The 15,010-nt window shown below is 43.5% G+C and overlaps 1 protein-coding gene across 2 annotated transcripts in view; it reads right to left on the minus strand.

The window, feature by feature from the left end:
• LOC110219651 (uncharacterized) overlaps positions 1 to 1,863 on the minus strand; it is a 25,586-nt gene extending 23,723 nt beyond the window's left edge. For both annotated transcript variants that reach the window (XM_078156366.1, XM_021003200.2), the window contains exon 1: positions 1,786 to 1,863. In XM_078156366.1, coding sequence (XP_078012492.1) covers positions 1,786 to 1,816 — 31 coding nt within the window. In that variant the 5' untranslated portion in view covers positions 1,817 to 1,863. The remainder of the gene's footprint in view (positions 1 to 1,785) is intronic.
• Between the last annotated feature and the right edge of the window lie 13,147 nt (positions 1,864 to 15,010).

Consider the following 15,010-nt stretch of genomic DNA (forward strand, 5'->3'; position numbering starts at 1 on the left):
CTGAAACAGTCTGAGGAAGGTTTACACAGCTAGTTAATAGTCCAAGACAGGATTGAACCCAGGTTTTCCTGGTTCTAATTCCAGCACTCTGTTGCTCCATGCTACACGTGAGGGACGTGAGGATCGGAGATATTAAATATCTTGTCCATGGTCACATGGGATTTGAACCCAGGTCCCACCTATAAATAGCACTCCATCTGTTACTTGGACTTTGCATTGGCTGTCCTCCATGTCTGGAGCACTCTCCCTGCTTCCCTACCTGTCCTGTCCTGATCTGTTGATCTCTAATCTCTCATCTCCAATTGCCTTTCAGCCACATCAAAGTAGATGTCCACTAGACATCTTAAACTCAGTATGTCCAAGGCAGAATTCATTATCTTCCCCCTAAACCCACCCCCCCTCATCCCTTCCTGTTACAGTAGAAGGCAACGCAATCCTCCCAGTCCTCAGGCTCACAGCCTAGGACTAGTCCTGGATTCCTTACTTTCACCCCCACATCCAAACCATTGCCAAGATCTGTGGCTTTCAGGTCTGCAACGTCTCTCCAATATGCCCCCTTCTCTCCTCTGATGCTGCCGCCCTCATCACCTCCCATCTGGACCTTTACAATAGCCTGCTGGAGGGTCTGCCTGCCTCAAGTCTCACCCTACTTCAGTCCAAGTGTCGGAGGCTGGATTTGAACTCAGGTCCTCATGACTCCAAGGCCAGAGCTTTATCCACTGCGCCACCTAGCTGCCCCAGAAGTCAATTCTTCTTTCTGGGTCTCAGTTTCTCCATCTGTATTATGAGAGGGTTGGTCTATTCCCTTCCAGCTCTGACTTTCTATGATTCTATAAGGACACACAGCAACTCCCTAAAGGCCAATGTTGTTTTTGTTCAGTTGTTTCAGTAGTGTCTCACTCTTTGTGAACCCATTTGGGGTTTTCTTGGCAGAGATACTGGAGTGGTTTGCCATTTCCTTCTCCAGCTCATTTGACAGATGAGGAAACTGAGGCAAACAGGGTTGAGTGACTTGCCCAGGGTAACACAGCTAGTAAGTGTCTGAGGCCAGATTTGAACTCAGGAAGATGAGTCTTTCTGACTCCAGGTCGGGTGCATCACCCACTTCAACACCTAGCTGCCTCCTAAATGCCAATAAATATTACTAATTAGAGGTTTTGGTGGGCCTGTACCAGTGAATGGAAGGTAATTTGAAATTGAATTGAACCTGCAAGAGCCCTTTAAAACAGTTTGCTCTCTTCTTGAAAGCTTAAATTTTCCCTTCATCCTGCTTGCTTTTGCTTTTTGTTTTAAACAGTTAATTAGCCAGCATGTACAGAGTGCCTACTGAGATTCCTTCCCACTCAGAGATTCCACACTCTTTATTATAAGGGTTTCCTTTTCTTTTCATTCAGGGTGGGGAAGTGATAAAGGAGAAAAAGCACATTTTCTTAATAAAATTAATTTTTTAATTTATTTAATATTTTTTTTAAAGACTGTGCTAGCTAGGCTAAGTAGCTACTGGGGGAAGGGAAAGGCGGTGAAAGAAGGGCCCTGCCCTTACAGACCTTACATTGAAGGGGAAGAGACAGGATACAAAAGTTAAAAAGATAAGCAGTAATGTAAGAAAATATTGCCACAACCTCCCATCTCATAAGAAGCCCCTAATTCTTTCTCCTGTAAGGGCCTTAGAGTTGAGTGGAGGGAGAGACCCTTGATGACCCAGCTTAGCCCAAGGTGAATGATCCTAAATCCCAAATGAGTGAGACCCCAAATAAAAGATACTTAACTGGGGGGGGGTGTTACCTGCCACCAGCATCAGGAGCAGCAGAGCCATAGTCTTCAGGAGGCCAGGTCTCTTCCAGAGAAGGAGCTTCACCTCACTTCGTGCTGTGATGGATTCTCTCCCCACCCTCCCTCCCTTGTCTTTCTCATGCCCCTCCCTATCTATGTAAGAACATCTTCATTTCCTTTGCCACTGAAGCCAGCCTCTCGCCCAGAGTGAGACATGCAGGCTCGAGTGAAAATCTACTGCTTAATGGGACTCATGGGAGAGCTGTCTCCAGGCAGCTCAGATGGTAGGGCCCTAGGATTTAAGAAAGGCTCCTGAAGGTTTCTTCCTCTGTAAAAAGAGGGCATTAGACTGGGTGCTTTTTTACTTCTCTTCCCACTCTCATCCTGAAAACAAGTCTGGCCAACTAGGGCAATGTCTGGGAATGAGAAATAATCTAAATCGCATCTCTCCATATGTTTCTTCTGCTATTAATCTGTGGGACATGTAAGTGGGTTTGGCGATTGACAGGAGCCCAGGACATAAGAAGTGTCAGCAATAGGAGAAAATTCACTTCATACAATTCCACGAAAGCATATCTCATTCCTTTCTCCTTTTGTACACCAGCTATATTCTTGGATGGGATGACAGCTGAAAAAGGCCTGGGTCAGAGAGACTGAGTCAGAGGGCCCAGGGAGTCACTTTACTTTATTTTTTTTTATTTTTAGGCAACTGGGGTTAAGTGACTTGCCCAGGGTCACACAGCTAGTAAGTGTCTGAGGTCAGACTTGAACTCAGGAAGATGAGTCTTTGTGGCTCCAGGCCCAGCATTGTGCCACCTGGCTACCCGTAGTAGTGTGTGTACAAGAAGACTAGGAATGTAGGAAGCAGGATTTACAGTTGATCCTAAAGGCATTAAGGAGTTCACTAAGGAGAGGGGTGACATGATTAGACATGTTTTAGGAAAATCTCTTTGATGGCTGTGTGAAAGTGGATTGGAGTGGGGAGAAGGGGAGAGATGTTTGAGGTGGGGAAAGCGATTAGGACGCTATCACAATAGTCTCACCAGAGAGTGAGGAGGGTGGTCATGTGAATGGACAGATGGAGAAGTAGAGGACAGATGTGGAAATAGAAGTGATAAGATTTGATAACTGATTGGCAATGTGGGGTGAGAGAACGAAAAGCGAAGGATGAGAATGACGTTGTGAGTATACAGCACCAGAAATATGGTAGTGCCCTTGATAATAAATGGACAGTTTGGAAAGGGTAGGGGTGTGGAGAAAAATAACGAGTTCTTTTTCAGACACATTGCATACAAGATGCCTACAGCCACATTCAGATGTTGAGAAGTCCAACAGGCATGAGATTCAAGAGAGAAATGAGAAGTGGCTCCAAAGATGGCATAGTCATCTGGAGGGAGATAAGGACCGGACCCACTCCAGAGGAGGCCACCCCCTCCACCAGTGCAGATAGGGTGTGGGCCATTGTTTGGAGTGCCGAGAAGTCGTGACTCAGAGTCCAGAGTCACAGAGCCGTGATATATACGTCAGAGGCAGGACACACAAGATCAGTCACATGCAAAAAACGCATGCAATTATAGATTATCTACCCCACATGCATAGGTTCTGTGGCATGTTGTTTGTTGATTGATAACTCCTGATAGGGTTGTTTTAAGAATTGGTTAAGGAAATAGTAATATTGTCGTTGTTGAGTTGTTTCAGTCATGTCTGACTTTTCATGACCTCATTTGGGTTTTTTTTTTTGGTAAAGATACTAGAGTGGTTTGCCTTTTCCTTCTCATTTCAAAGATGAGGAAACTGAGGCAAAGAGGGTTAACTGACTTGCTCAGGGTCACACAGCTGTTAATCCAGTCTGAGACTGGATTTGAACTTAGGTCCTTCTAATTCCAAACCCAGTGCTCTATCCACTGTGCCAAGGAATAGCTGCCCCAAGATAATAGTAATAGCTAACATTTACATAGTGCTTACTATGTGCTAGGCACTGTGCTAAACACTTTAGAATTATTATCACATTTGATCCTTGCCACAACTTGGGAGGTAGGTGCTATTATTAGTCCCATTTTACAGATGAGAAAACTGAGACAAGCAGAGGTTAAGTGACTTGTTGAAGGTTAGATAGCTAGTAAGTGTCTGAAGCTGAATTATAAACTCAAGTCTCCCTGACTCCAGGCTCAGTGCTCAATCTGCTGCACCACCCAGCTGCCTCAGTTTAAGACATGTATCATAAGCATATGGCAAACTTACAAGTGCTATATAAATGTCAGCCATTATTACAATGTATGTTATTATCATTTGACAACACAAATTGTTTTTGTTTTCATTGCACACAATTTATTTTCAGTCCTGGTCACTTTGTCCAAGGCTCATAATCTGTAAAATGAAGCCCAAACTATAGTAGAAAATAGAATGGGAACCAAGGAAGAATTTTCTTTCTACTGTGGTTATTTAGCATTTGTCATGGTCCTTTATGTTACACAAAATGTTTTCCATTTTTGTCATTCTTCAAGAGTCCATGCAACATCAGTCACATTGATCTCTCTCTTTGCATGTTCTTGCTAACTCCCCAGTGTAGTCCTATACTAAGACTTGCCTGTATTATCACAATCACCTATTAGCTATCTCTCTGCTTCTAACTTCTCCTTGATGCAATCGATCCTACGTACCTTGGCCAATTCATCTTCATACATCAGGACTTCGATCCTGTCATTCCCTGCTTAAAATCCCACCATGGCTCGCCATTGTCTACTGAATAAACTCTAACCTCACAGACCTTCTCCAGTGTGACCCCCAACCAACCTGCTTTCTGTTCTACTGTATGTCCATCCAAACGGGTCTATTCCACATATGAGACTTGCACTTTGCCACCTTCACACTTTTACTAAACCCATTTCCTGCTTGGGATAGTCTCTCTCCTAACATCTCTGCCTCTTGAAAACTTCCTCGTCATTTAAGGTTCAGCTGAAATGCCAGTGAAGTCTTCCATGAAGTCTTCCCTTTTCACTTTAGTCCAAAGTGAACCTGACTTCTGGCAACTTGTTAACAGAAATACTTTTCACTCTGAGTTTGTTTTAGTAGTTTATATGCTCCCTAGTTCCTCTGAGCCAGGAGGAGCAAATTGTGGCTTCTGTCCTGGCACCTATACACACACACACACACACACACACACACACACACACACACACACACACACACACACAGGCACATAGTCCAATACATACACACTCAGGACTAGCCACAGGCCTCTCCTGTGTTTCTTAAGCACTTACAAAATATTTCCCAAACAGCAACCCAGAGAATTAGGCTACCTTAGAATTATTAGCTCCATTTTGTAGAAGAGGAGACTGTAGATTCCCATAGTACCACAGATGAGACGAAATCCTAGGTCTTCTGAATTCTCATCCTGCACTCTTTCCCCTCCAATAGAAGAGGGACACGAAATTGAGTGGACATGAACACACAAGAGACACACAATGCATACAGATGCATGCAGAGCTCCTCACTATACACAGACATTGACGCATACTCAAGGTCCCATACTGTGTACACACAAAGACCCCATAATGCCACGTGGACACCTGCACAGATGTATACAGCAGATAGAGTCAAATGCATCATTCACAGGCACAGTTAACCCCCTTTCAGCTTCCTTTTATGTGTTGTCTTCCCTCCTTAGAATGTAAGCTCCTTGAGGGCAGGGACTGTCCTTTTTTTCCCTTCTTCTTGTATCTGTATTCCCTGGCAGCCAGGTGGTGCAATGGATAGAGCGCCCATCCTGGAGTCAGGAAGACTCATCTTCCTGAGTTCAAATCTGGCTTCAGACACTTACTAGCTGTGTGACCCCAGGTAAGTCCCTTAACCCTGTTTGCCTTAGTTTCCTCATCTGCAAAATGAGCTGGAGAAGGAAATGACAAACCACTCCAGTATCTTTGCCAAGAAAATCCCAAATCGGGTCATGAAGAGTCAGACACCACTGACACGACTGAACAGCAAACCCAGCATTCCCAGCACTTAGGCACACAGTGAGCACTTAATAAATGTTTGTTGATTGTTGACTGGCTGCATGTGCACACATACACTTGTGGGCTCACACATGTGCACACCCTCCACGTTTGCAGAACCACAGAGCTGCGTAAACATAGATATTTTAACTGGTGCCACTAGGCAGGGCTCACAGGCATGTTGCGCCTGTGGGAGGCTCTCTCTGCTGTTGGATACCCTCAGAAATGCATCTTCCCAACTTTAAGGATCCCTAAGGCCCTTGCAACATGTTACCAACAGCTGAAAGGAGCCACTAGGCCATCTAATCTGATCCCCTCATCTTGGTGCAGGTTTGTTTGCGAAAGTCACACCCAAGCTGACAGATCTCTTGGCAAGATAACGCCACGGAGACATTCTATCCCTCTTGTTTCAGAAGCCGTGGAAGGAAAAGAAGCATCTGCCAGACCAAATAAAACCAAATCAGGTGGAAAAAAACAAATATCCAGTACGCATAAGGGGGAGATCCCCAAGGCCCCCTCCAATATAATGGCTTGTATTTCGCAAATGCTTGCAGAACACTTCCCACATAACCACTCATTAATGTAGGCAGCGGTTGGTATTACAATTATTGTTTTATAGAGGAGGGAGCTAGATTTCAGAGAGGTTTGCTAACTTACAACATCCACCTAGAAAGTGCCAGATCTGGGACTCGAACCTGAATCCTAAGCCAGTACCTTCCCTACAGAGCCGCTTCTTGTACCAGAAGCTATCTCCGACATAACAAGAAACTTTTCTTATTTCTTTCCGAGAATGAGTTTAGTTGAAGAATGCATAGATGCCTAAATAGAACTTCGAGATTACCTTGTCCAGAGATGTCAAACTCAAATAGAAATGGAACCACTAGAACCTGCACAAGGATCTTCGTAGCCCACATATTGATTTAGAATACCACATATTCATAAATTTCTTTTTTTTTTATTAATACATCAACACATTAAAATCAGATAGAAGTTGCATTTTTATCTAGTTTGGCCCACACTCATGGGGGTTGTAGGCTGTGTGTTTGACACCTGTGATTCTACTAGATTCTAGGCCAATCTCCTCATTTGGCAAAGAAGGAAACTGAGTCCCAGAGTGGAGAAAGCGATTGCTCAAGGTCACACTAGCTAATGAATGGCAGAATCAGTACTAGAAGCTTGAAAGCAAAGCCAATTTTCTTTCCTCTATATCATGGCATTGCCAATTCAAAATGGGCCTGAATGTCCTTGTTTAACCATTTTTGGACCAAAAACAAGGCTTCTTATTTCAGAAGTTGCAACATTTTCATGCTGAGAAGGTAAAACTACTCTTGCTAAATATCCTGGTAGAATCATAGTATCAGAAGCCTTCACATGACATCAAGGTACAATTCAGGACATTTCTCAGCTTCCTGATTTATTTCCCCCCCCATCTAAATAATCTAGGAACTTGATTATTTTAAACCACCCACACACATAGTTGTGTGGCCAACTTTTACCTTTGCAAGCTTATGGTTCACAAGGCTCGAGAGATGGACAAGTACATAGGCAGTTCAGAGAAAACAGCAGCACTCACAGAAGTAACACCATCTCTTCTCCAGTGACCTATATTCACATCTGTACTGGTTAGATTGTAAACTCCTTGAGGGCAGGGACTGTCTTCTGCCTCTTTGTAGTCTCAGTGCTTAGCACAGTGCCTAGCACAGAGTAGGCATGTAATAAATGTTTATTGACTGATTGGTTGATCTGCACCTGGGGTAGATCGCACCTTGAGTGTGAGGCCTCCGTACACATCTCTTAAGGTTCTCCTGGGCCATCACCTGTCATCTTGACTTTTGTCTTACCACTAGACTCTGATGACTCTGGAGGAGAAAGTGAGGCTGTCGACTTTGCACAGCTTTGCCTCACTTAAATCCAATTCACTCACAAGTCAAGATGCCACCCTCATGATGTCATTGGTCCTCTTCAAGAAAGAAGGGCCAACGACCACAGCAACGGGTTTTCTGCAGTTTGCCATCCTGAGTGGCATCAGTCTGTGAATAATTCTCCAGCAGATGGCACCAGTCTACCTCCACACTGACCACCTCTGGCCTCACAGAAGTTTGCCCAGTGATCAGAAATAGACTTTCTGCCATGTGTTCCAAGTAGGTGGTGATTCCTAACACCGGGTTTGGTCGTCATGATTTTACAGTTCCATGTATTCCCTCCTCAGCAGTACAATAGCACACTACCCCCAGGTCTACAGGATGAATCAAAACAGAGCTTCCATACCCTCTCCCCAAGCCATCCCTTCCACCTGTGGGTCTCTCTAGGACCAACTGTGTGGGGTTATTGAAATTTTTTGTTTTGTTCAGTCATTTTTCAGTCGTGTCTGACTCTTCCTGACCCCATTTGGGGTTTTCTTGGCAAAGATACCAGAGTGATTTGCCATTTCCTTCTCCAGCTCATTTTACAAATGAGGAAATGGAAGGTAAGCAGAGGTAGATGACTTGCCCAGGGTCACACAGCTAGTAACTGTCTGAGGCCAGATTTGAACTCAGAAAGAGGAGTCTTCCTGATTCCAGTCCCAGCACTCTATCCACTGTGCCACTGAGCTGCAATTATCGCAATTACTTGGAGTTATTCCCTGAGCATCCGTGATAGGACTGTTGGCTAGGGAAAGGAAAGCACCACAGACCAGCCACGTGTCCCACTAATGTTACCTTTTGGAGTGAGAAGAAAAGATTTCACAGTCTCCTTTGGCCAAGAATGACGTGCAAAGACTCCTTTGATCCACACCTGGCTAAACCTAATGGTAAATCACACTTGGTGAATGAACCAAATCTCAAAGTTGCTGTTGCTGGTATTATTGTTGCTGTTAGGATTTCCCTGAAACATAAATCGAACAAGTTTGGGTTTTTTCCCCCAAGGCAGTACCTGGGGAACCAATTTGACCAGAACTAACATATATGTCTTACGTGTTTGGAATGGAAAGAAATTAGAACATTGAAGATTTTTAAAAAATTAAACCTGGGGGCAGCTAGGTAGCGCAGTGAATAGAGCACTAGCCCTGAAGTCATGAGGACCTGAGTTCAAATCTGGCCTCAGACCAAGCACTTGACACTTACTAGCTGTGTGACCCTGGGCAAGTCACTTAACCCCAATTGCCTAAAAAAAGAAAAAAAATTAAACCTGAAACTTAATTTAAAAAAAAAAGTAGCTCACATTCACATAATCTTCAAAGGTTTACAAAGATTTTCTTTACAATAACCCTGTGAGGTAAGCAGTGTCAACAAGACTATCTTTATTTTGCAGATGAGGAAACTGAGGCACTGAGAAATAAAATGCTTTGCTCAGGATTACACAGGTTGCTAAATGTCATGGCCATGACTGGAAGTTTGGGCTTCTTACTCCAATATTGGTGCCAGTTTTACAACCAGGTAATGGTTTATTACAATGACCTAGTCTCCTTCTCCTGAGTAATAGGAAGTTCATGGAAGCAGATATCCACAGAGATTAGAAGACCTAGGAACCAGCAGAGAGACAGAAACAGAGAGACAGATGGGGGGGGAGAAAGGGGGGGGAGAGAGAGAGAGAGAGAGAGAGAGAGAGAGAGAGAGAGAGAGAGAGAAACAGACCAACACACACACACACATACACACACAGAGACAGGCAGAGAGACAGAGAAAAATAGATACAGACAGAGACAGAAATGGAGAGGCAGAGAGAGAGACAAAGACAGAGAGAAACAGAGGAGAGACAGACAGACTGACAGACAGACACAGAGACAGGCAGAGAGACAGAGAGAAAGAAATAGATAGAGACAGATGGAGTCAGAGAGAAATGGAGAGGCAGAGAGAAAGAGAGAGACTCAGAGATAGAGGCAGAGAGACAGAGACAGAAATAAAGAGGCAGAGGCAGAGAGAGAGACAAAGACAGAGAGAGACAGAGGGAGAGAGACAGACCGAGACAGAGAGAGAGACAGAGAGATAGACAGAGATAGAGGCAAAAAGAGATACAGGGAGAGAGACAAAGAAACAGAAACAGGCAGAGAGAAAGGCAAAGACAGAAAGAGAAAGACAGAGAAGAGACACAGGGAGAAAGAGATAGAAAGAGACAGAAAGAGAGAGACACAGAGACACAGACACACACACACACACACACACACACACACACAGAGACAGAGAGACAGAGAGACAGAGAGACAGAGACGGTGAATCCCAATTGTCAACTAGCCCCATAGTCTTGATTAGCAAGATCTATGAGGAAAAGAGAGTCAGGGAGAAGTCCACCCAGGGTCAGAGCTGGACTGGGTCCAGCTGAAGCTCTTGGGACTTCCTGCTCCTTTAGCCCAGGAACTCCAGATTGCTGCTACCCTTGTTCAGTATTAGGAGAATTCTAGCCCTAGGAAGCCTCCCAACCTCTCAAGAGCACATGTTATCTAGGGAGGATACACAAGAGCACCCCTTCCCCAAAGGAAACACTAACAATTGAATGAACATAGATCATAGGCTTGGAGCTGGAAAGGGACCTTCGAGGCCCTTTCACTTTACAGGGTATTTCTGATGCACAGGTCTGGCCCTATCACTATCTTGCTAAAGAATCTTCAGTGACTCCCAATCTTCTCTAAGATAAAATAGCACCCCCCACCCACCCATCTGGCATGTAAAGCCCTTCCCAGTCTGCCTCTAGACAACCTTCCTGGATCTACTTCACATCATTTTCCTTTCCGTCTATATCCAGAAATACCAGCCCACTTGTTTTTTCTCAAATTCAGTCTTTCATCTCCCACTGCCCTGCATTTGCACAGGCTGTCCCCCCTGCCTGGAATGCCTGCCCTCCTTGTCTCCACCTTTTAGAATCCTTAGATTCCTTCAAAGCCCAGCTCAGGTCTCACCTCCTCCAGGAAAACTTTCCCGATCCCCTTTGTGATAAATGCCCACTTTTTCCTCCAATTATCTTACATTTACTTATTTTTTCCATTTGTATGACCCCATAGAATGCAAGCTTCTGGAGAATAGAGACTGTTTTTGGTTTTTTTTTCTTCGTGTCCCCAGTGCCTAACAATGTGTTTTGCACTAAGAGGTATTTAATAAATGTTTGTTGAAATAAGCTTAATCAAATTGAGAGCAAGTAATAGCATGGCAAGAGGTAGTGTGGTACACAAGATAGAAAGCTGGCTTCAGTGTTAGGAAGATTTGGGTTCAAATCCTGCCTTTGATACAACCTGGCTGGGTGACCCTAGACAAGTCACTGAAACTCTAAGTACTCTAGGCACTCCCTAAGAATATGAATTGAAGAACAGTTGCCAATCTCCTTGTCAGGAGTTACCTACACTTATGAATCTCAACCCTGTTAGAGATAGATAAGGATAGATAGATAGAAAGATAGAAAGAAATAAAATTAGAGATATATAGATTAGATAGATAGATAGAGATAGATAGATAGATAGATAGATAGATAGATAGATAGATAGATAGATAGATAGATAGACAGATAGAAAATTAGAGATATAGAGATATGGATAGATAGATGGATGGATAGATGATGGATGGATAGGTAGATAGATGGAAAGATAGTGATAGGTGGGTAATACTGATAGATGATAGATAAATATTGATTGACAGATAGATATAGGTAGATGGATAGATGATTGATATATAGATAGATGGATATTGATAGATAGACTAATAAGTCACTTAACCCCTTGAGTTTACTCACCTGTAAAATAGTAACAACAATACTGGTATTTATTACCTCACAGGATTGTTGTAAGGATCAATGAGATAGTCCAGGTTATATAAATGTCAATTATTGTTATTAACATAATCAGGACCCAAACTCAAAGGTCTTGGCTCTCAGCTTAGTGCTCTTCCCACTACACCATACTGCCCAGGTCATGCAGTGGATAGAGTACCAGGTCTGGAGTCAGGAAGACTCATCTTCCTGTGCTCAAATCTGGCCTCAGACGTTTACTAGCTGTGTGATCTTGGGTAAGTTACTGAACTCTGTCTCAGTTCCTCATTTGTAAAATGAGCTAGAGAGGGAAATGGCAAGCCACTCCAGTGTGTTTCCCAAGAAAACCCCAAAATGAAGTCACAAAGAGTCAGACACAACTGAAACAATTCAACAGCGACATCTATCCCGTGTTCTTTCCAGGTCAACAACTGTGACAATTTTGGTTCTAGACCTGCTGAGTTCCTCTCCCATGTTTGTAACAACCAATGGCAAAGGGTTGTATTTCTGTCTCCTTTCTTTTGAAGGTCTTCGGGGACAAGTAGAGCCCATGTGGTATGGTGCCCAGGACTCTGCTGTTCCCATCACAAAACCCCCCATTTTGGTCAAGTAACCTGCCAGTATCTGGAAGTGGGCCAATGGTCCACTCTTGATATAAAAATACATAGACCCCCAACCTGGGCAAATGGAGTCCTCTATCATTCTAATCGTGCCCTTCCCATTCAGGGAAGTAAATGAGCCATGGATGAAAGTGGGACCGCCCTATTACACATATCCTCTGTTTACCTTTTATCCACTGCTATTGACTTTTGGAGGCCTTATCACCATCTCCTCAAATCTGGGTTGGGTTGGCCTTGCTTGAGTGAGGTTAAAACTTGCTTTTTTACTGCCCCATGTGAGAACAGAAAGGAGGGATTCCAAGAAGCCATTGAGAGAGTGGTAGAGTCAGAGCCAGGGGGACCAAGATGAAAACTTTACTTCTTTCACTGCAATTGCTGCTTGTCCTGGGATTGGTCCAAGGGGTACTCAGGTGAGCCTACTGCTTTGGCCCTCTACTTAAGGGAAACAGATAGAGGGCCCCAAAACTCTTGACTTCCCTTAGAAAGGAAGACTGGTAGGGAAATGGTGGTGAGCAAATTTTCATAAAAGCCTGACTGAACAGAGGTCACGTTATCTAGAGCAGGAGGTAGAATGCTTTGGTGGAAAGAGCAATGGTTTTAGAATCAGAGAACGTGAGTCTAAATCCTTGCTCTGCTACTGTATGACCTGTGTGACCTTGGTCAATTGAGCTTCTTCAAGACTCAGTCTTGTCATTTGTAAAATGTGAGGGTGAGGGTCAGCTTAGATGACATCTGAGGTCCCTTCCATCCTATGCCTGAAATAACCGGTGGGTTCTCTAAAGGTCAACTTAACCACCCTCCTGCCTCTGCAGGTTTACCCTTTTAGGCAAATAAGATGATCCTTTTCTTAAGTAGTTGGTAGGAAATATCTCTGGAGGAGGTGAGTTCCTGCTCACTGCATGTCTTTAGGAAAAGGCCAGATGACAGCTTGTTGAAAATATTGTAAATAGACGTCCTGCTTGAGGTAGAGATTAAACATTTGACCTCTGATGTTCCCTTCCAACTCTGAGAGTCTTTTTTATAATCTTTCTTTTCCCTAATTACCTGTAAAGACAAGTTTTAACATTCATTTAAAAATCTTGAGTTCCAAATTTTCTCCTTTCCTCCCTCCTCTCCCCCATCTGTTAGAGTGTTGGCAATTTGATATAGGTTATATGTGTGCAATCATGTAAAACCTATTTTATTTATTAGCCATCCAACTCTGAGATTCTATGGAATTCTTCAGCAATTTATAGCTCAAAGCACTTAATGGCCTCACCAAGAAGCTGCATGGGATTTTGATCTGCAAACCTTAAAAGACAGTTAGTCTGCAGTCTGCAGTCTTAGGGAGTTCTCTGCCTTCCCTAAATACAGAAAATTGGTCAAACTTTCACTTTTAAATGATTACATCAGTCATTCTGGTAGAATAGAACTTCCTCAAGGGCAGGACTACTTCTGTTTTTGCTTTGGATCCCCAGCATAGTGGCTTGCATAGAGCAAGCACCTAATAAATATTTGCTGAATTGATTTTAGCTCTTGCAAGTCTGGAGACATTCCAGTTCTTTCCTTTTGTTATAAGATCTCCAGTAGAACCCAAGCTCCTTGAGGGCAGGAACTGTTTTTTTTTCCCTTTGTATCCTTAGTACCTACAATGGTGCTTTGCACATAGCAGCTTTTAATAAAAGAAGGAAGGAAGGAAGGAAGGAAGGAAGGAAGGAAGGAAGGAAGGAAGGAAGAAAGAAAGAAAGAAAGAAAGAAAGAAAGAAAGAAAGAAGAAAGAAAGAAAGAAGAAGAAGAAAGAAAGAAAGGAAGGAAGGAAGAAAGAAAGAAAAAGGAGGAAGGAAGGGAGGGAGGGAGGAAGAAAGACAGAAAGGAAGAGAAAGGAGGAGAGAAAGGAAGGAAGGAAAGAAGGAAGGAAGGAAGGAAGGAAGGAAGGAAGGAAGGAAGGAAGGAAAGAAGGAAGGAAGGAAGGAAGGAAGAAGGAAGGAAGGAAGGAAGGAAGGAAGGAAGGAAGGAAGGAAGGAAGGAAGAAGGAAGGAAGAAAGGAAAGAAGGAAGGAAGGAAGGAAGGAAGGAAGGAAGGAAGGAAGGAAAGAAGGAAGGAAGGAAGGAAGGAAGAAGGAAGGAAGAAAGGAAAGAAGGAAGGAAGGAAGGAAGGAAGGAAAGAAGGAAGGAAGGAAGGAAGGAAGAAAAAGGGAAGAAGAAAGGAAGGAAGAGAATAAATGAATGAATGAATGCTCTCACAGCATTTTACCTATACCTTATAGGTATACCTTGAGTGTAAAAATCTCATTTTTATAGGAGGAGAGACTGAGGCAAAGGAAGCAAGCAGTAAGTCTCATGACTCAAGTGGAAACCAAGATTCTTCTTTGTCAGGTCCCCTTTCTCTTGGGCTATTCTTTAGTCTAGTTTCTTAACCTTTTTTATAACATGGATCCCCTTGGAAGTTCAGTGAAGGCTATAGACTCTTTCTCAGAATAAGGGTTTGCTTTTCTACATCATCATTGAAGGAAAATGATAAATTTCGGTCAAAGATTTAGTGAAATTAAAGGTGTAATTTTTTTTCCATCCAAGTTCATAGACCTCTGAAATCTATACATGGACCCATGGTTGGGGGAGCAATCTGTGAACCTCGAGTTATGAACCCTTGGCCTAGAAATTGGACTGGTTGGAACGGGATAGGATAGAGGTTGAATGCTGGGAGACATAAGGGTTGAAATACTATCAACACTTCTCACCCAAGGGTTGGGGTGGGGTTCTTTATCTTTCAGGGTGCCCTTGAGGAGACACAAATCCCTACGGAAAATCCTGAGGGAAAGGGGCCAGCTTTCCCAATTCTGGGAGACCCATAAGTTGGATATGGTCCAGTTCATTGATTCCTGCTCCCAAGACCAGAGTGCTAATGAGCCCCTCATCAACTACCTGGACGTAA

Source organism: Phascolarctos cinereus, unplaced genomic scaffold, assembly GCF_003287225.1.
Source record: "Phascolarctos cinereus isolate Bilbo 61053 unplaced genomic scaffold, phaCin_HiC Scaffold_5;HRSCAF=322, whole genome shotgun sequence".
NCBI lineage: Eukaryota > Metazoa > Chordata > Mammalia > Diprotodontia > Phascolarctidae > Phascolarctos > Phascolarctos cinereus.